Source organism: Phyllopteryx taeniolatus, chromosome 9 (assembly GCF_024500385.1).
Source record: "Phyllopteryx taeniolatus isolate TA_2022b chromosome 9, UOR_Ptae_1.2, whole genome shotgun sequence".
In the NCBI taxonomy this organism is placed as follows: domain Eukaryota; kingdom Metazoa; phylum Chordata; class Actinopteri; order Syngnathiformes; family Syngnathidae; genus Phyllopteryx; species Phyllopteryx taeniolatus.
Window position 1 is genome coordinate 2,930,001 of NC_084510.1, and position 24,992 is coordinate 2,954,992.

Consider the following 24,992-nt stretch of genomic DNA (forward strand, 5'->3'; position numbering starts at 1 on the left):
CTAACTTCCCCTTACTAATCATTGCCACTTCCTGGTCCACCACACTTGCCTCTTCTACTCTCCTTTCTCTCTAATTTTCCTCATTCATCACCTCCTCGAAGTATTCTTTCCATCTATCTAGCACACTACTGGCACCAGTCAACATATTTCCATCTCTATCCTTAATCAGCCGAACACGCTGCACATCCTTCCCATCTCTATCCCTCTGTCTGGCCAACCTGTATAGATCTTTTTCTCCTTCTTTAGTGTCCAACCTGGCATACATGTCATCATATGCCTCTTGTTTGGCCTTTGCCCTATGTCGCATCTCAATGTATTCCTTTCGCCTCTCCTCGGTCCTCTCAGTGTCCCACTTCTTCTTCGCTAACCTTTTTCCTTGTATGATTTCCTGTACTGTGAGGTTCCACCATCAAGTCTCCTTCTCTCCTTTCCTGCCAGAAGATACATCAAGTACTCCCCTGCCTGCCTCTCTGATCCAGTCTTCTGGAAGCTCCTCCTGTCCACCGAGAGCCTGTCTCACCTCTTCCTTGAAAAGCTGCACAACATTCGTCCTCTCTCAGCTTCCACCACATGGTTCTCTTCTCTGCCTTTGTCTTCCTAATCTTCCTCCCCACCACCAGAGTCATCTTACACACCACCATCCTATGCTGTCTAGCCACACTCTCCCCTACCACTATTTTACAGTCGGTAACCTCCTTCAGATTACATCGTCTGCACAAGATGTAATCCACCTGCGTGCTTCTACCTCCACTCTTGTAGGTCACCCTATGTTCCTGCCTCTTCTGGAGAAAAGTGTTCACTCCAGCCATTTGCATCCTTTTTGCAAAGTCTACCACCATCTGTCCCTCCAAGTTCCTTTACTGGATGCCGTACTTACCCATCACTTCTTCATCACCCCTATTTCCTTCACCAACATGTCCATTACAATCTGCACGACTCTCTCTCTGTCTGGGATGCTCAGAATTACTTCGTCTAGCTCCTTCCAGAATATCTCTTTCACCTCTAGGTCAGATCCTACCTGTGGGGTATAGCCACTTATCACATTATACATAACACCCTCAAGTTCAAGTTTCAGTCTCATTACTCGATCTGATACTTTTTTCACATCCAGGACATTCTTAGCCAACTCTTCTTTTAAAATAACCCCGACTCCATATCTCTTCCCATCTACATAGTGGTAAAATAATTCAAACCCTGCCCCTAAACTTCTAGCCTTACTGCCTTTCCACCTGCTCTCCTGGACACACAATATATCAACCTTTTCCTAATCATCATGTCAACCAACTTCCGAGATTTTCCTGTCATAGTCCCAAACATTCAAAGTCCTAGACCCACATTCAGTTCTAGACTCTGTGCTTTCCTCTTCTCTTTCTGCCGAAGAACCCGCTTTCCACCTCTTCTTCTTCTTCTTCTTCGACTTCGACCCACAGTAGCTGAATTTCCACTGGACAGTGGCGGACGTTTGTAACCCGGGCCACGACCGCTCCAGCATGGAATTCTTTGGATGAACGCTCATATTTGTTTGGCAAAGATTTAAGCCGGATGCCCTTCCTGACGCAACCCTCTGCATTTATCCGGGCTTGGGACCGGCCTACCGTTTGCACTGGCTTGTGCCCCCCATAAGGCTGCATTATTTGCAAATCATTGAAGTCTGTTTTTATTTATTTTTAACACAACGTACCAACTTCATTGGAATTGGGGTTGTAGCTGGCTTGTGGCTCACTTGCTCCAAACCCGGAAATGCACTTCCAGCAGTGTGTGAAAGCTTATTTTACAAAGCCATCCTCCGCGAAATGGGCCTGAACACAGCATAATTCTCGTTCTGAAATGCTTAGGAATTTCTCCCAAAATAAATTGAAGCTACTTATTCCTTTGACAGGTGGCACAAAGTTTAAGCTTTGCACATGATGTAGCCGCATTGCCAGTCAGACAATTTTCCCGAGATGAGCATGAAGCACCCATGAAGTCGGTAGGTACTTGAGCAATGATTTAAATCTTGACGTCACAAATATACGAAAATCGGATCCGGTCATCTCGCAAGACTTATGTGTTTATTCCCTTTTGCATTCAACCGACAAACCCCATAGATATCAAACTTAAATCTTGTCACAGACTCATTTTGACCTCGTATGTTATGCATAAAACAGAAAAAAATTGATTCAGATGGAATGGCGTCTTTAATTTTTTTGCCAGTTATTGTGACAAGTTTATCAAAGCAATGGTCATTTGTTGCTGCTTTTCTTGAAGAATGCACATTTGCAGACTATGCCTTCTAGCCTGGCGGCACGGTGGGCGACTGGTTAGAGCGTCTGCCTCACAGTTCTGAGGTGCGGGGTTCAATCCCCGTCCCCGCCTGTGTGGAGTTTGCATGTTCTCCCCGTGCCTGCGTGGGTTTTCTCCGGGCACTCCGGTTTCCTCCCACATCCCAAAAACATGCATTAATTGGAGACTCTAAATTGCCCGTAGGCATGACTGTGAGTGCGAATGGTTGTTTGTTTCGATGTGCCCTGCGATTGGCTGGCAACCAGTTCAGGGTGTACCCCGCCTCCTGCCCGATGACAGCTGGGATAGGCTCCAGCACGCCCGCGACCCTAGTGAGGAGAAGCGGCTCAGAAAATGGATGGATGGATGGATGGATGCCTTCTAGCCTACCTGAAAGATGTCAATGCCATTTTGTTGCAGCCTTATGTGTATCTGTTTCTGGCACTGGTTTGTGTTTATTGTTACCTTTGTGGGTGAACAAAATTCATTAATATATTATAAATTGTGGATTCATCCATATGTGTGTTTGTGTTGTGTTTGATAGAAGATAATTGTTGCAGCTTGACTTCGGTTGCTGAAGGCCTGCAGTCTCTTTAATGAACTGCATTCTTGCCTGAGGGAGCACCACGGCACTGTCTGTGGTCTTGTAAAGGATACACTTCACTGTTCACAATTCCGACTCAATCAGTTGGGTGCTAATTATCCCTGGGGAATGTCTCCCCTTTTCTGATAGTCAACCGGGAGTCAAGGAGACGTCATAGTGTAATCCACTCATCCAATGTAACCAAGATAATTAGAATTCTGCTCATTTGGTAGTGCTTCAAATGGGCCCCACTTTATAATACTGAAAAAGCCAACTGAAATGCATTCAAGAGGACATAGCGAACAATAAATAAAAATAAGCAATTACAAGTCGTCATCGGCGGCACGGTGGACGACTGGTTAGAGCGTCAGCCTCACAGTTCTGAGGACCCGGGTTCAATCCCCGGCCCCGCCTGTGTGGAGTTTGCATGTTCTCCCCGTGCCTGCGTGGGTTTTCTCCGGGGACTCCGGTTTCCTCCCACATCCCAAAAACATGCATAAATTGGAGACTCAAAATTGCCCGTAGGTGTGACTGTGAGTGCGAATGGTTGTTTGTTTGTATGTGCCCTGCGATTGGCTGGCAACCAGTTCAGGGTGTACCCCGCCTCCTGCCCGATGACAGCTGGGATAGGCTCCAGCACGCCCGCGACCCTAGTGAGGAGAAGCGGCTCAGAAAATGGATTGATGGAAGTCATCATAAAGAACACGGAGAACACATTGCATTTCATGATATTTCAATAAGACAGATGTCAGAACAAAGTAAAGATGACCAACTTTCATTGTCACTGACAACATGATGGATCAGCAATTATTCTTTTGATTTGCAAGCTGTCCAAAAAATTAATTTGTTAAGTCATCACACCAGGGGCGTCACAAGCTTTTATCGCTATGGGGGGCTTAGCCCCCAGGAGATGCACAGGATGTGAGCGAATGTCGGCACGAGCACAAAATTTCACAAATAGCTAATGAAGACTGACAACTTGCTTTTTTAAAAAAATTTCGACAGTTTTTAAAACAATACAATACTGGGTAAAATGTCAAAGTCACAGTTACATTTGTAGTGTTATTTCAGTCTGTATTTCTATACAGTACACAAACACAAAGTATATTTACAGCATTCACCACAAAAAAAAAGAAAGAAATGTCCATATTTTTACAGTGTATGCAAAAAAAGGTCAGTGTTTTCACAAAGTCAGCCAAGTCCATAATTTTCAATCCATCCATTTTCTTCCGCTTATCCTGGGTTGGGTCACGGGGGCAGCAGCTTAAGCAGGGAAGCCTAGACTTCCAGCTCTTCTGTGGAGACCCCCCTAACATGACCCTAACAACACAACTGCATCACACGCAGAAAACAATCTATACAATACCAACCAGTGATACAATATAGTCTGTCTGAGACCCAGTTTCCCACGCACATACTCTCCTAAAACTGCATTATGATGAAGACATCTTTTCCACAGAAGGTCATCTGAACTGGTGCCCCTCAGCAATGCACTTATCTAGCAGTAAATAGCCTTAGTACCAGACAGGCGCCAAAATCAAGTTGCCATTCGAGGAGTTAATGAGGACCATAGCAGTGGTGTTTCTGTCACAGCAAGCCCTGCAAACATACAGTACTCCTGGACACAACACATCCAAGTGGACAACAGCCGCTGAAGTGGCTAATTGGGAGAGTGGCGATCAGGGAACACAACAAACATTGCACCTACTGTGTATCACTGACCTTGACTTCAATGCCATTGCCAACACACACACAAACACATACATGCTCAGAGGGGGAGAGAAAAACAAAGAGAGAGAGGGACAGGAAAAGCAAGCACGCCGCATGGAGCCGTGAGCCATCACTTTAGCACACACTGGCATCCATTTTATCTCCTGCGGTCTTTGTCAGCGTTGCCTTTTTACCAGTTGGAAGCTGGCAGAGATAGGGGAAGTGTGTGTGATTGGTTCTGATTTAGAAATACCCTAACAACTCAAACCTGGATTAGACACACAAAGCTTATAAGGTGTTACACCTGTGAGAGGAGATGCAAAATTCACAGGCACCAATCTCTTCTGAATTATTTTTGTTTTAGTCTCTGGACCAAATTTGACAAGTTTTAGACGTTTACCTCTTGAGGGATCATAATAATTAAACAAAAAAAATGACTTAGGGTTTATATTTGTGATAATACATTTAAAAAAACGAATTAATATTATTTGGAGTAATGCACAAGTGAATGAGACAAAAGGTACTGTACCTTAAATTACGCCTGATGGATTATATCCCGCCGGCATCTGGCTCACAGTTCTGGGGACCGGTAGGTGTGAATGTTAGTGAGAATGGTTGTTGGTTGCGATTGGCTCGCAACCAGTTCAGGGTGTACCCCGCCTCCCGCCCGAAGATAGCTGGAATAGGCTCCAGCAGCCCGTGACCCTAGTGAGGATAAGCAGTAAAGAAAATGGATGGATGGATGGATTATATACCCAAATTGTTCATTTAAATCAATAACAATTCTAAGAAATATGTTATTAATGTACACGAAAACTTTCACAAATTGCCAATTATTACGCTCACCTATTATACTGCTTAAATATGTGTTATCATTCACAGTCATCATTCATGTTTTTTTTTCTGACTAGATAACCTTTGCAATGGAAAGTTCCACAAACACCTGCAAGACCTGTATGCCCCCCTGGTGGTGCGTTACGTGGACCTGATGGAGTCCTCCATTGCTCAGTCCATTCACAGAGGCTTTGAAAGGGAATCTTGGGAACCTGTCAAGTAAGCACACCTTATTGAGCTTTGCCATCTTCATGTCCTCTAATGGGGTAAGCAATTATTCACGGATTAATGATTGTTATCATCATATTAGTTTGTTTTACTTTAAGTAATATAAATGCACCAGTCATGCCGATGGACAATTTAGTCTTCAATTAACAAGTATGGGATTGGATTGGATGTTTTTGGAAGCTGTCGTGACCACCGAGAACCCTCACAAGCACGGTGAGAATACGGTACTTCCACAAGGCCTGAGCTGAGGTTCATATCAGGAGCCTCTTGACTGTGAGGCAGACTTGCTACCCACATTCCCCACTGGGCTGCCCATGTGCAATCTAATGAGGTCCAAAACAAGAACTGACTAATTCAACCTTCTCAAGGATAATAATGCTACATTTACCAATATATGTAGGCATTATTTGATTGAGTGTCATGATCTGTGTTTTTGTTGACCTTGTTTAGATTAGATTTTGTTTTGTTTCATATTATGTCGTGTTTTTAGGTGCCCCATGTTTGTCTTGGCTTCACGTGTAGTTTTTGTCTCCACATATTCTCGTTCAGCCCTAGTTCTTGTCTCAACCAATCAGCTCCCTCCAGCCCCTCGTCTTGTCCAGGTGTGATGTGTCATCTTGTCAATATGTTTGTATTGAGTTCTCTACTTTTTCAATCCGTCTCGGTTCAATGTTGTCGTTGTTGTTTTACGTCACATAAGGTTTCCCTGTAGTTTGTAATGGTAATTGTTTTGTTACTTTGTGTCTTATTTGTTTGGGACCAGTGATTCCGGTAATGCATTACAAAGTAACGCATTACTCCAAAATACCGCCATTTTGAGAAACAAGCAAAGTAATGTGTTACTTTTCCCTGGAAAGTAATTAGACGACAGTTTAGTGTTGTTTCGTTCGCGATTGTTTTGTTCAGAAGAACAAATCTTTTTAGCAAAACAACTGAACTGAATCAGTTTATGAAATTATTCGTTCTTTGAGCTTGGCCGCCGCCCGCCACAGTGAGGTGAGCGAGTCGGCAGGGAGCAGAAACGGAACTGCAGCGCTCAGTCACTCACTTCTCAATCTTCGGCTAATGACCAATGAGCAGCCAGCTTGCAGGAGGGTGCGTGACTTAATTAAATGTACTGCCATGTGATTTGCGATTCGCCAGCGTAGTCACTCACTCGGGTAGGAACTTAAGTGAACTGAATGTACTGGTATACTAAAGAACTGAAGAGTGATTCGTTCAGGGGAGGGACTTAAGTGAACTGAATGTACTGAAGAACTGAAGAGTGATTCGTTCGTTGATCTTTGTTTGTGATCCGCAAAGGAGCGAGGTACTAGTATGATGAGTTATTCGTTTGCGACGATTTCCTGTACGACGTACTAGGCAGTGAACATACTCATGAGTGATTTTAACCGTTCGTCCTGACGTCCTCGCGGGGATAGTTTTCATTAGCAGCCGTTTCTTCTAGCTAACAGCTAATGTTGAGTCAAGTCAAGCACATGAAAACAAGCACACATATTTCAAATAAATGTAAATTAATAATAAATGTATATACATACACATACATAACATTCCCTCTGTGTCTCTAATGCAATTATCAAAGCTTTTTATTTAATAACAATAATACATTAAACTTATATAGCGCTTCTCAAAACACTCAAAGACGCTTTCCACGAATCAGATGACAATAACAGTAAGGTGGGTGAGCATGAAGCCCGGGTGGCGGGGGCTGGTGTCAGCGACGCTGTCCACCGCGGTGGAATGCAGAAAAGTCATCCCAGCCGGCAAGAGCTTAGCTGGACGTCACGGAACACAGAAGGATGTTCGGTAGCTGAGCTCGCTCCACGCATGTTCCCGAGTCACAACCGAAGCCGGGTGTTCGAGAGCTTGCTGAGAGAGAGATAGGTAGATCATTTAGCTTAAGTTTTCTTTTTTTTCAGCCTTTCCTAGTTTACAATACGTGACAATAACAACATATAGTCCTTCGGTGAAGTTGTTGAGTGAACGTGAACCTTAGGGATGGCTCATTAACTGAATGAGGAAGCATTCAATTCATTCATTCAACTTCTGTTCCACTTATCCTCACTAGGGTCTCGGGCGTGCTGGAGCCTATCCCAGCAATCTTCGGGCAAGAGGCGGGGTACACCCTGAGCCAGCCAATCGCAGGGCACATATAAACAAACAACCATTCGCACACACATTCACACTTAAGGGCAAAGTAGAGTCTTCAATCAACCCTTGAATGATTTTGGTTAAAAGAACTGAATGATTCAGTGAACGAATCTTTTTAAAGAATTGATTCTAATGATTCAGTACACTCAAAAGAACTGCTGTGCCCATCACTACTACAGTTACAGTTCTTCAAACCGACAATAGTTACTTTTCCATCATCAATGTCTCTCACCAAGTACTAATTTGTAGCTGGTGATTTAAACAAAGATCAGTCCGGCTGTGCAGAAGACCATCCATCCATCCATTTTCCATACCGCTTTATCCTCACTAGGGTCGCGGGCATGCTGGGGCCTATCCCAGCTATCTTCGGGAGAGAGGCGGGGTACATCCTGAACCGGTCGCCAGCCAATCGCAGGGCACATATAAACAAACAACCATTCGTGCACACATTCACACCTAAGGGTAATTTAGAGTTTTCAATCAACCTATCACGCATGCTTTTTGGGATGTGGGAGAAAACCAGAGTGCCCGGAGAAAACCCATGCTGGCAGGGGGAGAACATGCAAACGCTACACAGGGGGGACCGGTTTTTGAACCCCAGACCTCAGAACTGTGAGGCAGATGTGCTAACCAGTCATCCACCATGCCACCGGCAGAAGACCAAGACCGCTCTTTTTTGACAAATAGAAGAAAGCGATTGGGAAGTGATTTGTAGTGTGGGAAGTGTTTGTTACACAATGCACAGTAACGGTGCAGTACCATAAAAGTGCAAAGAAATGCACGATTTCCCTGTCGCCACACTATTTTAGTTATTTTCCTGAGAAAAAGGTGTGTTTGATTGTTGTTACTTTTTTATTTACACGTTAAGAATACAGTTTTACTGGCGTGTTAAACACTCAATGCATTGTGGGTTAATTATTCGTACCGAAGTGCGCAGTCATTAATCAGTCACGGAGGGTAAGGACTGACTCGCTGAAGGACTTACAATACAACTGAGAAATCGAGGCACATCTGGACAACACAAGTGGCTGGAGGGAGATGATTGGTTGACACAAGGAACAGGTGGAGAAACAGGAAAAACATGACATAACGTGAAACTCAACTAAATCCAATCTAACCGAGGTAAACAAAAACACAGATCATGACGCTGAGTGAGATTTTGGTCACCTCGTCAGATTCCCTATTCAGCTGCATAATAGCGTGAAAGATTCACATTAAAATACCCCTGACAGTATCAATAAGAGCTGTCCATCGTTACAATTGTAGAGGCTCTTGTCAGGATCATCTTTATTGCCCAAATATGTAAAAATCATCCATCCATCCATTTTCTATTGCGCTTGTCCTCCTTAGGGATGCAAGTGAGCTAGATCATATCTCAGCTGACTTTGGGAGCGAGACAGTACACCCTGGGCTGGTCATCACTAAGTCGCAGTATGAAAACATGAAACACTTTATCAACATATATATTTAGGACTTTCCGTATCCACAAATTTACAAAGCAGAAAGCACATTAAGAAATAAAAAACCGCAATCGTGCTTGAATACTGATAAGCCAGTATTTTTTTAAATTATGAAAGTGGCAATGTTACAATAATGAGTCCAATACAGATTGCCTACATCAACGATGTGCAAAACTATGGCAAAGTGTCAGTGCTAGCGGGATGAATGTACTCGTGATAGTGAACTGTGGGAAAATGTTAAAGTGTCACATTGAACTTTAGAATCATCCATCCATTGTCAACACCCACTTCTCCTGGTTAGGGTCGCGGGGTGCTGGAGCCTATCCCAGCTGACTTCGGGCAAAAGGCGGAATACATCCTGAACTGGTCGCCAGTCAGTCGCAGGGCACATATAAACAAACGACCATTCGCGCACACATTCATACCTAAGGACAAGTTAGAGTCTTCAATCAACCTACCTTGCATGTTTTTGGGATGTGGGAGGAAACCGGAATGTCCGGAGAAAACCCACACAGGCATGGGGAGAACATGCAAACTCCGACACCGAGGCGCCCCGACAACTGGCCACCCAATGCCCCAATGCCACCCCCCCAGCCAACCCACCGCCCCACACCCCCATGGGAGCCAGACACCCCAACCCGTAGGGTCCGCGATGCAGCCAGTCCCCCGCCCAGCCCGGGAGAGTGTCCCTTGTTTGTTGGAAAGGAGTGCGGATAGAGGCACCCGACAAGGGAACGATAAGTGGGGGGAACCCAGGGAGCAGCCACAGGTCACAAGAGGGGAGCCTCAACGCCAAGCAGTCATCCAGCCCGGGGGCGGGGGGGCCTCAGGAGCACCACAATGCAACTAAGTGAGAACCCACCTCCCCCCTGTTACTATGACTGCCAGGTCCCCAACTGGCAGTCATTGGCCCTACCCCGTGTATAAGTCCCCCCTCCGAGTGGTGTGGTACATTAAAATCTGGAGAGGTCAGTGAGCTGCCAGCCTAATAGCCAAACCCTCCCCCCCCTCCCCACCCACAACCCACCGCCCCCCAGAGATGTGTGTATGTGGTGCATTAAAACGTGGGGAGTGTGTGATGCATTTAAAATCCAGGAGGGCAGGCAGGGCGGAGGGGCAGGGCACACAGACCGGCAAACAGCACAGATGTGCTGAAACCCGGTCCGACAACCACACCCTCCCGAACTCATACCAGTCCCCCAGGAACCCTTTGATATGTGTATGTGCCCAGATGTGATTAGTGAGAAAAATATATACAGTGATAGGGTTTGTTAGTTAGTGATGTTTGTGTGTGCTAAGCGAGTAATTAATGCCTTGTATTATTATAATATACAGTAGCTACAGCAACCAGGACAATCTGCTTCTTCCTTGAAAATCAAACCAACTTAATTTTCCCAATGGTAATAACATCTGAATTACCCGGACCCACAAACCTGAATGTTGTTTGTGGGTCAGTAAAATAATAGAGGACTGTACTGTATAATGTACAGCAGGATTCCTCAACTACGGGGCCGTGACATGGTAGAGTGAAAAGAGACTGGTATAATGAGTGAAAAAACAAAGATGTTTGGAGAGCTTCTTCGAAAAGGAGAATAGGCTAAACAATAAGACAGAAGAAGAGCCTACAAAATTGGAAAATGAAATTGAGGAATAAATTAAACGCCTCACAGAAGAATATGCAACTAATCCGACAGATACGGTGAGAAACCATCTTCAAAAGGCAAAACATCAATTATATGTTATCTTCTCAAAAAGAATAGATTTTCTACAACATCAGTTAAGATACACTAACTTGGAGTACAATAATAAATCAGGAAAATTCCTTGCGAACCAACTTCTACGCAATAAAGTCATTAATTTCAGCCATTCAAGATTAAAACGGCAACTTTACACAGTCACCACTAGAAATAAATGATTTTTTTTTACAATTATTATAGCAGCTTTATGCATCTTTTGAACAAATGCAGGACTATGGGGTGCACAGGCCAGTGCAAACTGTACGCCGGTCCCAAGGCTGGATAAATGCAGAGGGTTGCGTCAGGAAGGGCATCCGGCTTAAAACTTTGCCAAACAAATATGAGCGTTCATCCAAAGAATTCCATACTGGATCGGTCGTGGCCCGGGTTAACAACGTCCGCCACCGGCGCCGTCAACCTGCAGGGCGTCGGTGGAAAGTCAGCTACTGTGGGTCGAAGACAAAGAGGTGGAAAGCGGGTTCCTTGGCAGAAAGAGAAGAGGAAAGCACAGAGCCTAGAACTGAATGTGGGGACTTTGAATGTTGGGACCATGACAGGAAAATCTCGGGAGTTGGTTGACATGATGATGAGGAGAAAGTTTGACATAGTGTGTGTCTAGGAGAGCAGGTGGAAAGGCAGTAAGGCAAGAAGTTTAGGGGCAGGGTTTAAATTATTTACCATGGTGTAGATGGGAAGAGAAATGGAGTCGGGATTATTTTAAAAGAAGAGTTGGTGAAGAATGTCTTGGAGGTTAAAAGAGTATCAGATCGAGTGATGAGGCTGAAATTTGAAAAGAACACTGGACCACTACAGCCAAGGTGATCAGAGAGGCAGGAAGGAGAGTACTTGGTGTATCTTCTGGCAGGAAAGGAGAGAAGGGGACTTGGTGGTGGAACCTCACAGGAAATCATACAAGGAAAAAGGTTAGCTAAGAAGAAGTGGGACACTGAGAGGACCGAGGAGAGGCGAAAGGAATACATTGAGATGCGACTTAGGGCAAAGGTAGAGGGGGCAAAGGCCAAACAAGAGGCATATGATGACATGTATGCCAGGTTGGACACTAAAGAAGGAGAAAAAGATCTACACAGGTTGGCCAGACAGAGGGATGGAGATGGGAAGGATGTGCAAAAGGTTTGGGTGATTAAGGATCGAGATGGAAATATGTTGACTGGTGCCAGTCGTGTGCTAGATAGATGGAAAGAATACTTTGAGGATGATGAATGAGGAAAATGAGAGAGAAGGGAGAGCAGAAGAGGCAAGTCTGGTGTGAACACAGCTTAAATTTAGTTATTATTAAAGTAATTTAAAAAACCCAGTCTCCCGGCTAATTATCGGCCCTCATCACTGATTAATGCAGATTTTCAATATTATCTCGAAAGCCCTCGCAGCGAGACTTGAAAAGGTACTCCCGTCGATAATCCACTATGACCAGACAGGCTTCATTAAAGGTAGAAGTTCCACAAATAATGTCAGACGTCTGTTAAATTTAATAAGCATGTCACAGCGTAAAAATCTAAACGCAATCATCATGTCACTTGACGCAGAGAAAGCTTTCGATAACGTTAACTGGGTTTTCCTGTTTGCAGTTCTTCACAAATTTGGCTTTGGAGATTAATTTATACATTGGATAGCAACATTATACAATTCCCCGAAAGCAACAGTCACCACAAATAGGATTAATTCACATAGTTTTACATTACAAAGAGGAACCAGACAAGGTTGTCCACTCTCACCAATGCTATTTGCAATATTCATCGAATCTCTTGCTGCCGCTATACGTCAGAATGCTAATTCAAAGGTATCTGCTCACGAGTGACAGAATACAAAATCAATCTATATGCTGATGATATTCTTCTTTACTTACAGGAACCCAATTATTCTCTTCAGACAGTCTTCAACTTCATTAAAACATCCATCCATCCATCCATTTTCTGAGCCGCTTCTCCTCACTAGGGTCGCGGCGTGCTGGAGCCTATCCCAGCTGTCATCGGGCAGGAGGCGGGGTACACCCTGAACTGGTTGCCAGCCAATCGCAGGGCACATACAAACAAACAACCATTCGCACTCACAGTCATGCCTACGGGCAATTCAGAGTCTCCAATTAATGCATGTTTTTGGGATGTGGGAGGAAACCGGAGTGCCCGGAGAAAACCCACGCAGGCACGGGGAGAACATGCAAACTCCACACAGGCGGGGCCAGGGATTGAACCCGGGTCCTCAGAACTGTGAGGCTGACGCTCTAACCAGTCGGCCACCGTGCCGCCTCCTCATTAAAACATTTTCACAAATATCAGACTAGTCTATCAACTGGACAAAATCAATAATACTCCCAATAACAGCAAACTCATGGACTCCTGCAGATCAAATCCCAGATTACCCTATTCCTATAGGAAACATGAAGTATTTAGGTATTAATATTTTGTCAAAACTCACAGAGCTAACCAATCTAAATTATACACCACTTCTGGAAGAAAATCTCAACTGACATAAAATGCTGGAATAATTTACCAATATCACTACTGGGAAGAATAACTACAATAAAAATGAAAACCTTACCTCAAATCAATTATTTTCAATGATTCCATTTACTCGGTCTACCAGAATTCTGCAAATATTAGAATGACCATAGTAGTCATTTTCACTGCTCGGACATTATTTGGATATAATTTGGATTATCATGAAAAAGATTTAAGAATAATTTGGTGGAATAGGTAAAAACACATCACGACACAAAATGAAAACTATAATGATTGAGTGTTTTATTTATTTAATTGACGCAACATAACTTCTCTGCAATTACACATGCAAAGTTGCAAACTCGAACTGCAAACATTTTCTCTGTGGAATTTTTTTATTTTTTTTTATCCTCCTTTCAAAATAGGTTGGTGTCATCATTAGACGTTGACAATGAAAATTATTAAATTATATGAACATTCCAAAAGGCTGTGATGGCTGCCAGCCAGCTGAAGACACTGCTGCTACGATGCCAAGTTGTTTTGCGTATGGCTCACAATCACTCACAGTCAACACAGGTAACCTGTACCTTCCATGTGCAGCTCCCACACACTACCTTGTGACATTTGACACAAGTATCATTTGCTTTGTTTTTCTTTCACTTTCTTCGCACTTGGCACTGCATTCTCCTCTCCATCTTCTTGTCATGGCCCTGTGTTTCAAGTTGTTTTTCTTTGTGTTGCAGTGTCTGGGTGGGCGTGGACATCGGTGACGCACCTGTCATGCATTGTAATCATCAGCCTTTTTAGGGGGCACCGTGACAGTGTGTGGGCGTCGGAATATTCACTCGTTTTTGCCCCGTGTTTGCCGCCGTTCTGACCGCTGTCCAAATTTAGGCTCAATACGATTATACCACACGGACCGTTTGTCGTGTCTCCCTGCGTTATCTGTTTTTGATTCTCTCTGGTTGTGAGTTCCTTTAGTTTCGTATGTCCCGCCATCACCTGCTCTGCCATTTAATTAAAATTGTTCGGACCTCTGACCTAGAGTCTATTTTTTGAGATCGGCCCTTACGGCATTGCCGATCGTGACAGAATATTCCGACCAGAAATGGGTCCCACAAACTCAGACTCTTTTCGCCACGCGTTGGCAAGTCAGGGACATTTGGTAGGAAGACACGAGACATCGTTACACGAGCTCAGGGAGGCAATTACGGCGTTAACGACCCATCTCAGTACACTGAGTTCTCGGGTTGATCAGGTGTGTGCACTTGGATTACCTCCGGTTCTGGCAAAAGCACCCGCCACCAACACGGTGGCCGCGGTGCCACCCGCCAGGAAAGCTTGTCTCCCAAATCCACCTCGTTATGCTGGGGAGCTCGGCGGCTGCGGTCAATTTATTTATCAATGTACTCTAGTATTTGACCAACAACCGGTCACGTATGCCCAGGATAAGACGAAGGTGGCTTTCATAATGAGTCTGCTTACGGGTCAGGTGGCATCGTGGGCGATGGCGGTCAGCAGCGCCAACCCAGCTTTACGTTCCTCCTTCCCGGCATTCAAATCTGAACTGAGGAGAGTTTTTGATCACCCCGTCAAGGGCAAGGAAGCCGGTAGCCGGTTGTTGGACCATTCCAAGGGGGACTTGTCAGTAGCCGAATACTCCATTTCGTTCCGCATCCTGGCAGCAGAGAGTGGATTCGACGATGTTGCGTTGAGCGGCATTTTTCGTCGGGGACTCTGTCCTGCCGTCAAAGATGAGTTGGCGGCCCGGGACGAGACCACTAATTTGGAGGAGTTGCTCGGACTAGCCATTAGACTGGACAATCGACTGAGGGAACGGCAGCGCGAGCGGGCGGATGAACGGCGCATTTTTTTTGAGTCCGCTTCCCCGGGACATCCTTCGGCCGACCAGGACACAAGGTATCCACCTGCATCAGAATCATCTTTATTTGCCAAGTATGTCCAAAACACACAAGGAATTTGTCTCCGGTAGTTGGAGCCGCTCTAGTACAACAGACAGTCAATTTACAGAACACTTTGGAGACATAAAGATATTGACAAAAAACAATTGTGCAAAAAGATGCAGAGTCCTCTAGCACTTAGAACAGTTCAAATGACTAATATTGCAATAGACCGGTGCAATGACCATTGTGCAAGGGGCGCTGAGACTTCAAGGAGTGTATGCGGTTTAAAGGCGAGACCTTCACGGGAAAGTGACGCTACGCGTTCCAAGCAGAGCGGCCAGGTGGTGGTGACAGCGCCCTCTGCCTCCGGAAAGAACGTCTCATCGTGTGAGTATTTTGATGAAGACTTGGTACCCGGTGAATTGAGAACTGGATCGAACAAGAGACTACAATTGCCGGGCGAAGTATCGGGATTTGGCGGCAGTGTGAAGGTTTCCGCGTTAATTGACTCCGGAGCTGATGAGTGTTTTGTGGACTCCTGTGTGATAGAGACTCTAAATTGTCCACTGTACAGATTTAGCAAACCGAGAAAAGTTCTTGATTTGGATGGGCGTCTCCTGGCGGTTACAACACACATTACGGCTCCACTGTGTTTAAAGCTCTCTGGTAACCACATCGAATCGCAGCGATTTTTTTTGTAATGCCGTCAATCTGCTCCAGTTGTGCTGGGATTAACGTGGTTAAAACTTCATAATCCAGATATTTATTGGGATCAACTACAGATTGTGAATTGGATCCTATTTTGTCATTCTCATTGTCTGTAGTCTGCCATGTTGACTACCCCCACACCCCCCCCCCCCCGTGTCCAAAACGAGCACATCGATTTGGCTAAAGTACCGGCTGAGTACCATGTTTTGCAACTAGTGTTCAGTAAGTATCGCGCCCAGTCTTTGCCTCCGCATCGTCCATACGACTGTTCTGTAGAGTTGATTCCTGAGGCTCCACTACCATGTGCAAGGCTGTATCAGATTTCCAAGGCTGAGCAAGAGGCATTAAAGAATTATATTTCCACTTCGCTAGCTGCTGGGTTGATTCGTCCCTCATCGTCGCCAGTGGGCGCCGGATTTTTTTTTATCGATAAAAAGGACGGGACCCTGCGACCCTGTGTCGATTTCCGGGGTCTTAACGACATCATGATAAAAAATAAGTATCCTCTCCCGCTGTTGGACTCGGCGTTTGCCCCTTTGCAGTCGGCAAAGGTGTTCACAAAATTAGATCTGCGAAATGCCTATCACCTGGTGAGGATGAAGGAGGGAGATGAGTGGAAGACTGCGTTCAATACTCCATTAGGTCATTTTGAGTACTTAGTCATGCCTTTTGGACTCACAAATGCACCCGCTGCGTTTTAGTGTCTTATTAATGATGTGCTCCGGGACATGATAAATGTATTCTGTTTTGTGTACTTGGACGACATCTTAATCTTTTCCCGTGAACATCGCCAACATGTCCGCATGGTGTTGCAGCACTTGATGGAAAACCGTCTTTACGTCAAGGCTGAGAAGTGTGAGTTCCATGCGGAGTCGGTACAGTTTTTGGGGTTCATTGTGGAGAAGGGCCAAGTTCGGGCCGATCCAGGCTGTGGTTGATTGGCCAACTCCAACGTCTAGGAAGCAGTTGCAGAGGTTTTTGGGTTTTGCTAATTTTTATAGGCGGTTTATCCGCGATTACAGCCTTAAAGTGGGACCTCTGACTAGACTTACTTCCAATAAAATACCATTTGTATGGACCCCTAAGGCAGAAGTGACTTTTGATCATATTAAACAATTGTTTGTGAAGGCTCCTGTGTTACATCATCCTTATCCTGACCTTCCTTTCGTTGTCGAGGTGGACTCATATGATTCAGGTGTGGGGGCGGTCCTGTCGCCGGTCGACCAGAGGCTGCACCCCTGCGCCTTCTTCTCTAGGCACCTGAGCCCTGCAGAGGCCAATTACGATGTGGGAAATAGCTGCTGGCCATTGTCCTGGCGCCGCAGGAGTGGAGGCAATGGCTGGAGGGTACAAAGGAACCTTTTTCAAGTTTTCACCGACCACAAGAACCTGTCTTACCTCCGGACTGCTAAAAGACTCAACCCCCGTCAAGCACGTTGGGCCCTGTTCCTTACCCGTTTTGACTTCATCATCACTTACCGCCCTGGATTGAAGAATGGCAAACCTGACGTATTGTCTAGGCTGCATGGCCCGGCTGCTGTTCAGCCTGTTGTGGAGACCATTCTACCTGGGACCCGGGTGGTGGGAGCGCTTCAGTGGGAGGTTGAGAAGAAGGTGGAGGAGGCGGGGAGGGATGTCCAGGCCCCGAGAGGTGTTCCTGATGCCAAATTGTTTGTTCCGGTCGTTTTACGTCCATAGGTGTTGAAGTGGGGACACACTTCTAGAGTCGCTTGCCATCCTGGGGTCAGTCGGACCCTTTTCCTCATTTCCCAACGGTTCTGGTGGCAGGGACTACGCAGGGACGTTAAAGAATGTTTCGGCATGCTCAGTGTGTGCCCGTAGCAAGATGTCCCTTCGTCCTCCAGATGGTCTTCTTCGTCCACTGCCCATTCCTTCCCGCCCCTGGTCCCACATCGCCTTGGACTTCATCACGGGCCTTCCGCTGTCTGGAGGGAACTCAGTCATCCTGAGTGTTGTCGACAGATTTTCCAAGATGGCCCATTTCGTTGCTCTGCCGAAGCTGCCGACCTCCTTGGAGACCGCTAATCTGTCGACCATGTCTTCCGAGTTCACGGTATTCCTGCTGATCTGGTGTCTGACAGGGGGCCGCAGTTCGTCTCTCGGGTCTGGAGGTTGTTCTCAAAGCGCTGGGGGCGTCCTCCAGTCGTTCATCCGGTTTCCACCCGCAGACCAACGGCCAGGCTGAGAGGGCGAATCAAGATGTGGAGGCTGCTCTTCGCTGTGTTTGCCATCAGCACCCCTCCTCGTTTGCTCTGCTACTGGATGGTCGTCATTCATGACTGCATACGGTTACCAGCCGCCGTTGTTCCCTTCTCAGGAGAGGGAGGTGGTCGTCCCGTCTGTACAGGTCCATCTCCGAAGGGCTCATCGGGTGTGGCGGGATGCAAGGGCGGCCTTGTCCCGTACTGAGGCTCGCAACAGGCAGTTAGCTGATCGTCATCGGATCTCAGCTGCTCCCTACCGTCCTGGTGAGAAGGTCTGGTTGTCCACACAAGATTTGCATTTGGCCGGGGGTTCTAAAAAACTGGGTCCTCGGTATATTGGTCCTTTCGAAATTGACCGGTGGCAGTTAAACTTCGGCTCCCTCCCACCATGAAAGTTCACCCGGTATTCCATGTCTCCTTGCTCAAACCGGTTTCCTCCAGCCCCCTGTGTCCTCCAGCGGTGCCTCCTCCTCCTCTGCGGATGGTTGATGGTGAGCCAGTGTACACGGTGGGTGAACTATTGGATTCCAGAAGAAGGGGCAGGGGTGTGCAGTATTTGGTCGACTGGGAGGGTTACGGCCCTGAGGAGCGTTCCTGGGTTCCCCGCTCTTGGATCCTAGATCCGTCCCTTCTCCGGGCCTTCCACTCTCTCCACCCGCAGAAGCCGGGTGGTCCGCCAGGAGGCGTCCTTTGAGGGGGGGATACTGTCATGGCCCTGTGTTTCAAGTTGTTTTTCTTTGTTTTGCAGTGTCTGGGTGGGCGTTGACATCGGTGACGCACCTGTCATGCATTGTAATCATCAGCCTTTATAGGGGGCACCGTGACAGTGTGTGGGCGTCGGAATATTCACTCGTTTTTGCCCCGTGTTTGCCGCCGTTCTGACCGCTGTCCAAATTTAGGCTCAATACGATTATACCACACGGACCGTTTGTCGTGTCTCCCTGCGTTATCTGTTTTTGATTCTCTCTGGTTGTGAGTTCCTTTAGTTTCGTATGTCTCGCCATCACCTGCTCTGCCTTTTAATTAAAATTGTTCGGACCGCTGACCTAGAGTCTATTTTTTGGGATCTGTCCTTACGGCATTGCCGATCGTGACACTTCTGCTGCTCCAACTGGGGCACTCGACCCATCATTTGTCTGGCTTTTGCTCTCATGTGTCCAGAGTGAAGTTCATTTTCGAGTCGCATTATGACGTTCCTCCGTGACATCTCATTGGTGAATTTCTGAAACAGGATCGAAGCATTTATGGCAGCCAGGTCAAGAATATTATAAAACACCGCCAATGGCCATCTTCGTGGAGGTGCTTTATTTATATTTATTTACTTATTTATAGTATTTCCTCGCCATTTCATCAAGCACATCTACTCCAACCTTGGTTCTGTTGTAGTATGTAGTCTACGGTTTAGCCTTGCCGCCACTTGTGATGTTAACATCTGTGTGGACAGTGCTTATAATGGAGACATTTTTCCTTGGTTTGCATTGATGGACTGTTAGGGTTCCACTGTCACATTTCAGCACCTCTGTAGTGTGCAGGGCCCTTTGCTCCTTTACAGATGGATGAAGCTCTCGTCTGATCTTATTTACCGTACCAACCAGGCTGGTTTTCTGGGCATTTAGTGCCTTGGCAAGTTCAAGGGAAGCAAAGAAGTTATCAGTGGTGATGTTTCTCCCCTTCCCCAGGAAAGGCTCAGCCAATTTCAACACCACACTGTCTCGCAGTTGCTTGCCTGGGCTCCGTGTCTCATCTTTGCCCAGATATGGCACAGCATATATATATATATATATATATATATATATATATATATATATATATATATATATAATTTTTTTTTTTTAACCTGTCCTTTTCAGCTATTATGTCAAGCAGAAGGGAGAATATGTATCCCTTTTATATCAGAACAGTTTTACTGCCACTGTGGTTCTTTGTGTTATGATGGATATCCATCCCTCCATTTTCTTTATGGCTTATCCTCCCTAGGATGGCGGGCTGCTGGAGCCTATCCCAGCAATCTTCGGGCGGTGGGGGGTGTATACACTGACCCGATTGTATGATGGATATATATTGAAAATTTCAGTTGGACAGAAACATTTGAAAGTATTTAATTCTTCAACTTTTAAACATGGATATCAGCGATTCTGGGGTACGTATTATACATAGGTAGAAGGAAAATTCTGCTGCAAAATTGCGTTGTTTTTTTTTTGTTTTTTTTGGGGGGGGGTGCGTATTATACTTGAGAAATCAGAGTATTGTGTATGGTGATGAATGTACACGATTTCAGAATAATGGGCAGATGCAGTAATACACTGTGTTTCAACTTAGTAGGCACTAGTTATTCAAGATATTGTTTTTGTTCATTTTCATAAATAGTCACTGTGGTTTATCATAAATTCTTTTGATCAACAAATACAGTAATTTCTCATGTATAATGCACATTTTTTCCCCCCAAAAAATTGTCAGAAGTCAATCATGCGCATTATACATAGGTATCGCTGAAAATGGAAAACCTTCACATTTTATAAATGTATGCCGTCATCTAGTGGTTATGAAAAAACTGTACACTTTAATTCCAATATGCCACCGCCCCCTAGAGGTTATGAGAAAGTTGTACACATTCATTCTAATATGCCACCGCCACCTAGAGGTTATGAGAAAGTTGTACACATTCATTCTAATATGCCACCGCCACCTAGTGGTTATGAAAAAGGTGTAGCCTACACTTTCATTCCAATAGGGCAGGGATGCGTGTGTACAGTTGTGCTCGTAAGTTTACATACCCTGGCAGAAATTGTGATTTTTTTTATTTATTTTTTTATTTTATTTTTTTTATTTTTTATTTATTTTTTTTTTTTATTTGACTGAAAAACAGCCATCATTAATTTATTTGTGGTTATGTTTTGTTTAATGATAATGCTTTGCCCTTCGTGTTTTCTTTAAAGAATTGTACCCATCTTACAAATCATCAGTCATCAAATCAAATCACAGTACAACCCGTTAAATGGCAGATTTTTTTTATTTTATTATTTTTTTTTTTTTATCTTCATGTATGGGGTTTGTCACAGACAAAAAAAATATTTTAAGATTTGAAGTCCTTATGAGCACAACTGTGTGTTTTCTCATTTATTATAATACAAGTAGGGCTGTGAATTTCAAAATAAGAGCAAGTAAATAAAAAGAAAGCATCCATCCATCCATTTTCTGAGCTGCTTCTCCTCACTAGGGTCCCGGGCATGCTGGAGCCTATCCCAGCTATCATCGGGCAAGAGGCGGGGTACACCCTGAACTGGTTGCCAGGCAATCGCAGGGCACATATAAACAAAAAACCAGTCGCATTGTAAAAATGCATTACACATAGGTCGAAGGGTTTTCCAGAATTTTGAGGTCCACTTTGGAGGTGCGTATTATACATGGGTGTGCATGATACATAAGAAATTACGGTATATTAGCTTCCATAATATCCTGAACGCTATTTAAGTCACCACAATGACAATATTGGTTATTGAAAAAAAAAAAATACTAAATTTACAGTTGTCCAAATTAAAAACAATTAAAAAATATATATTTTTTTTATTTTAACGCAATTTCGAATATTTTTTTTTTTATCAAATTCCAATAATCTAGGAGCCCCTCCAGATTGTCACCTAAAGACCTTAATAACTCTGTCATCCTTTAAAATTAAGTCCCTGTCCCTGGATAGTTTTTGAAATTTACTGTGTATGACTGATCTAAATAGACAGGAGAAACAACATGAAAAAAAATTCCCAGGAATTTTTTTTTTAACTTAATTCCTATATGCATAATGAACTGGAACATCCATCCATCCATTTTCTGTACCGCTTCTCCTCACTAGGCTCGCGTGTATGCTGGAGCATATCCCAGCTATCTCCGGGCGAGAGGTGTGGCACACCCCAAACTAGTCACCAGAAAATTTAACTGGAACATTGTACTGTATATTGTCTTGCTTCCATCTTCATGGGACCAGTTTTAGTAAGAACCTGGATGTATTGGCCCACACAAGGCCCTCTTGTCTAACATCAGTGACCTTTGACCTCACAAGAAATTGCCATAGACACACACAGTATCATTCATTCATTTTCTTCCGCTTAGCCGAGGTCGGGTCGTGGGGGCAGGAGCTTTAGCAGGGAAGCCCAGACTTCGCTATCCCCAACCACTTCCTCCAGCTCTATCGAGGGGATCCCGAAACGTTCCCACGCAAGCCGAGAGATGTAGTCTCTCCAGCGTGTCCTGAGTCGTCCCCGGGGTCTCCTCCCGGTGGGACGTGCCCGGAACACCTCACCAGGGAGGCGTCCAGGAGGCATCCTAAACAAATGCCCGAGCCACCTCATCTGGCTCCTCTCAATGCGGAGGAGCAGCGGCTCTACTCTGAGCCCCTCCCGGACGACTGAGCTTCTCACACTCTCTCTAAGGGTGAGCCCGGACACCCTGCGGAGGAAACTCATTTTGGCCGGTTTTATCCGGGATCCTGTTCTTTTGGTCACGATGCACAGCTCATGACCATAGGTCAGGGTAGGACTGGTAACTCGAGAGCTGCGCCTTTGGGCTTAGCTCCTTCTTCACCACAACAGACCGATGCAAAGTCCATATCACTGCAGACGCTGCACCGATCCGCCTGTCGATCTGCCGTTCCATTCTTCCCTCACTCGTGAACAAGACCCCAAGATACTTGAACTCCTCCACTTGGGGCAGGATACCATCCCCGACCTGGAGAGGGCACGCCACCATTTTCCGACTCAGAACCATGGTCTCAGATTTGGAGGGGCTAATTTTCATCCCAACCGCTTCACATTCGAAGCCAACACAACCACATCACCTGCAAAAAGCAGAGATGCGATACTAAGGCCACCAAACCGGACCCCCTCTACGCCTCGGCTGACCATGGTCTCAGATTTGGAGGTGGTGATTCTCATCCCAGCTGCTTCATGCTCTGCTGTGAACCGCTCTAGTGACAGTTGGAGAACACAGCTGTATGAAGCCAACAGAACCACATCATCTGCAAAAATCTGAGGCCACCAAACCGGACACCCTCTACGCCTCGGCTGTGCCTACAAATTCTGTCCATAAAAGTTATGAACAGCATTGGCGGAGTCCAAGCCTCACCAGAAACGAGTCCGACTTACTGCCGGCAATGCGGCCCAAACTCTGACACTGGTCGTACGGTTGACCGAACAGCCCGTATCACGTGGTTCGGTACCCCATAGTCCCGAAGCACCCCCCACAAGACAGCCCGAGGGACACGGTCAAACGCCTTCTCCATGTCCACAAAACACGTGGAGACTGATTGGGCGAACTCCCATGCACCCTTGAGGACTCTGCTGAGGGTGAACAGCTGGTCTCCTGTTTCACAACCAGGCCGAAAACCACACTGCTCCTCCTTAATCTGAGATTCGATTTCCCGACGGACCCTCCTCTCCAGCACCCCTGAATAGACCTTACCAGGGAGGCTGAGGAATGTGATCCCCCTGTAGTTGGAGCACACCCTTCTTAAAAGGTGGACCACCACCCCAGTCTGCCAATCCAGAGGCACTGTCCGCGATGTCCATGCAATGTTGCAGAGGCGTGTCAACCAGGACAGTCCCACAACATCCAGAGCCTTTCAGAACTCTGGACGAATCTCATCCACCCCCGGGGCCTTGCCACCGAGGAGCTTTATAACCACCTCGGTGAGCTTAACACCAGAGATAGGAGAGCCAGCCTCAGAGAACCCACACTTTGCTTGCTCATGGGAAGGCGTGTCGGTGGAATTGCGGAGGTCTTCAAAGTATTCTCCCCACCGACTCACAACCTCCCGAGTCGAGGTCAGCAGCGCTCCATCCCCACTATACACAGTGTTGATGGTGCACTGCTACCCCCTCCTGAGACGCCGGATGGTGGAACAGAATTTCCTCGAAGTCGTCCAGAAGTTGTTCTTCATGGCCTCACCAAACTCCTCCCACACCAGAGTTTTTGCCTCAGCGACCACCAAAGCCGCATTCCGCTTGGCCAGCTGGTACCCATCAGCTGCCTCAGGAGTCCCACAGGCGAAAAAGGCCCGATAGGACTCCTTCTTCACCTTGATGTCATCCACCAACGGGTTCGGGGATTGCCGCCACGACAGGCACCGACCACCTTACGGCTACAGCTCTGGTCGGCCGCCTCAGCAATGGAAGCACGGGACATGGTCCACTCGGACTCAATGTCCCCCCCACCTGACACGACCACAAAGTCGGTCATTGAACTGCAACCTAGGGTGCCCTGGTACCTAGTGCACATATGGACACCTTTATGCTTGAACATGGTGTTTGTTATGGACAATCGGTGATGAGCGCAGAAGTCAAATAACAGAACACCACTCGGGTTCTGATCGGGTGGGGGTGTGGGGGCGTTGCTCCCAATCACGCCCTTCCAGTTCTCACTGTCCTTGCCCACATGAGCATTGAAGTCCCCCAGCAGAATGATGGAGTCCCCAGCGGGAGCGCTCTCCAGCACCCGAAGGCGGAGGGAGTCTACCCTCTCGTCCACCGGGGTGAACCCAAATGTACAGGCACTGAGCCAGGGGGCAATAAGAATACCCAAACCTGCTCGGTGCCTCTCACCGTGGGTAACTCCAAAGGGGAAGAGAGTCCATCCCCTCTCGAGAGGACTGGTACCAGAGCCCAAGGCGTGTATGGAGGCGAGCCCGACTATATCTCGTCGGAACTTCTCGACCTCACACACCAGCTCGGGCTCCTTCCTTGCCAG

At 46.1% G+C, this 24,992-nt stretch overlaps 1 protein-coding gene across 18 annotated transcripts in view; it reads left to right on the forward strand.

Moving 5' to 3' along the window:
• The window catches only part of cadpsa (Ca2+-dependent activator protein for secretion a), a 242,163-nt gene that overhangs the window by 148,133 nt on the left and 69,038 nt on the right, over positions 1 to 24,992 (forward strand). For 15 of the 18 annotated variants that reach the window (XR_009790075.1, XR_009790076.1, XM_061784285.1 and 12 more), the window contains one exon: positions 5,467 to 5,608. Coding sequence is in view for 14 of the 18 variants with exons in the window: in XM_061784285.1 (XP_061640269.1) it covers positions 5,467 to 5,608 (142 nt within the window). In the remaining 4 variants the exon portion in view is untranslated. The other 3 variants (XR_009790078.1, XR_009790077.1, XM_061784297.1) reach the window with 3 other exon arrangements.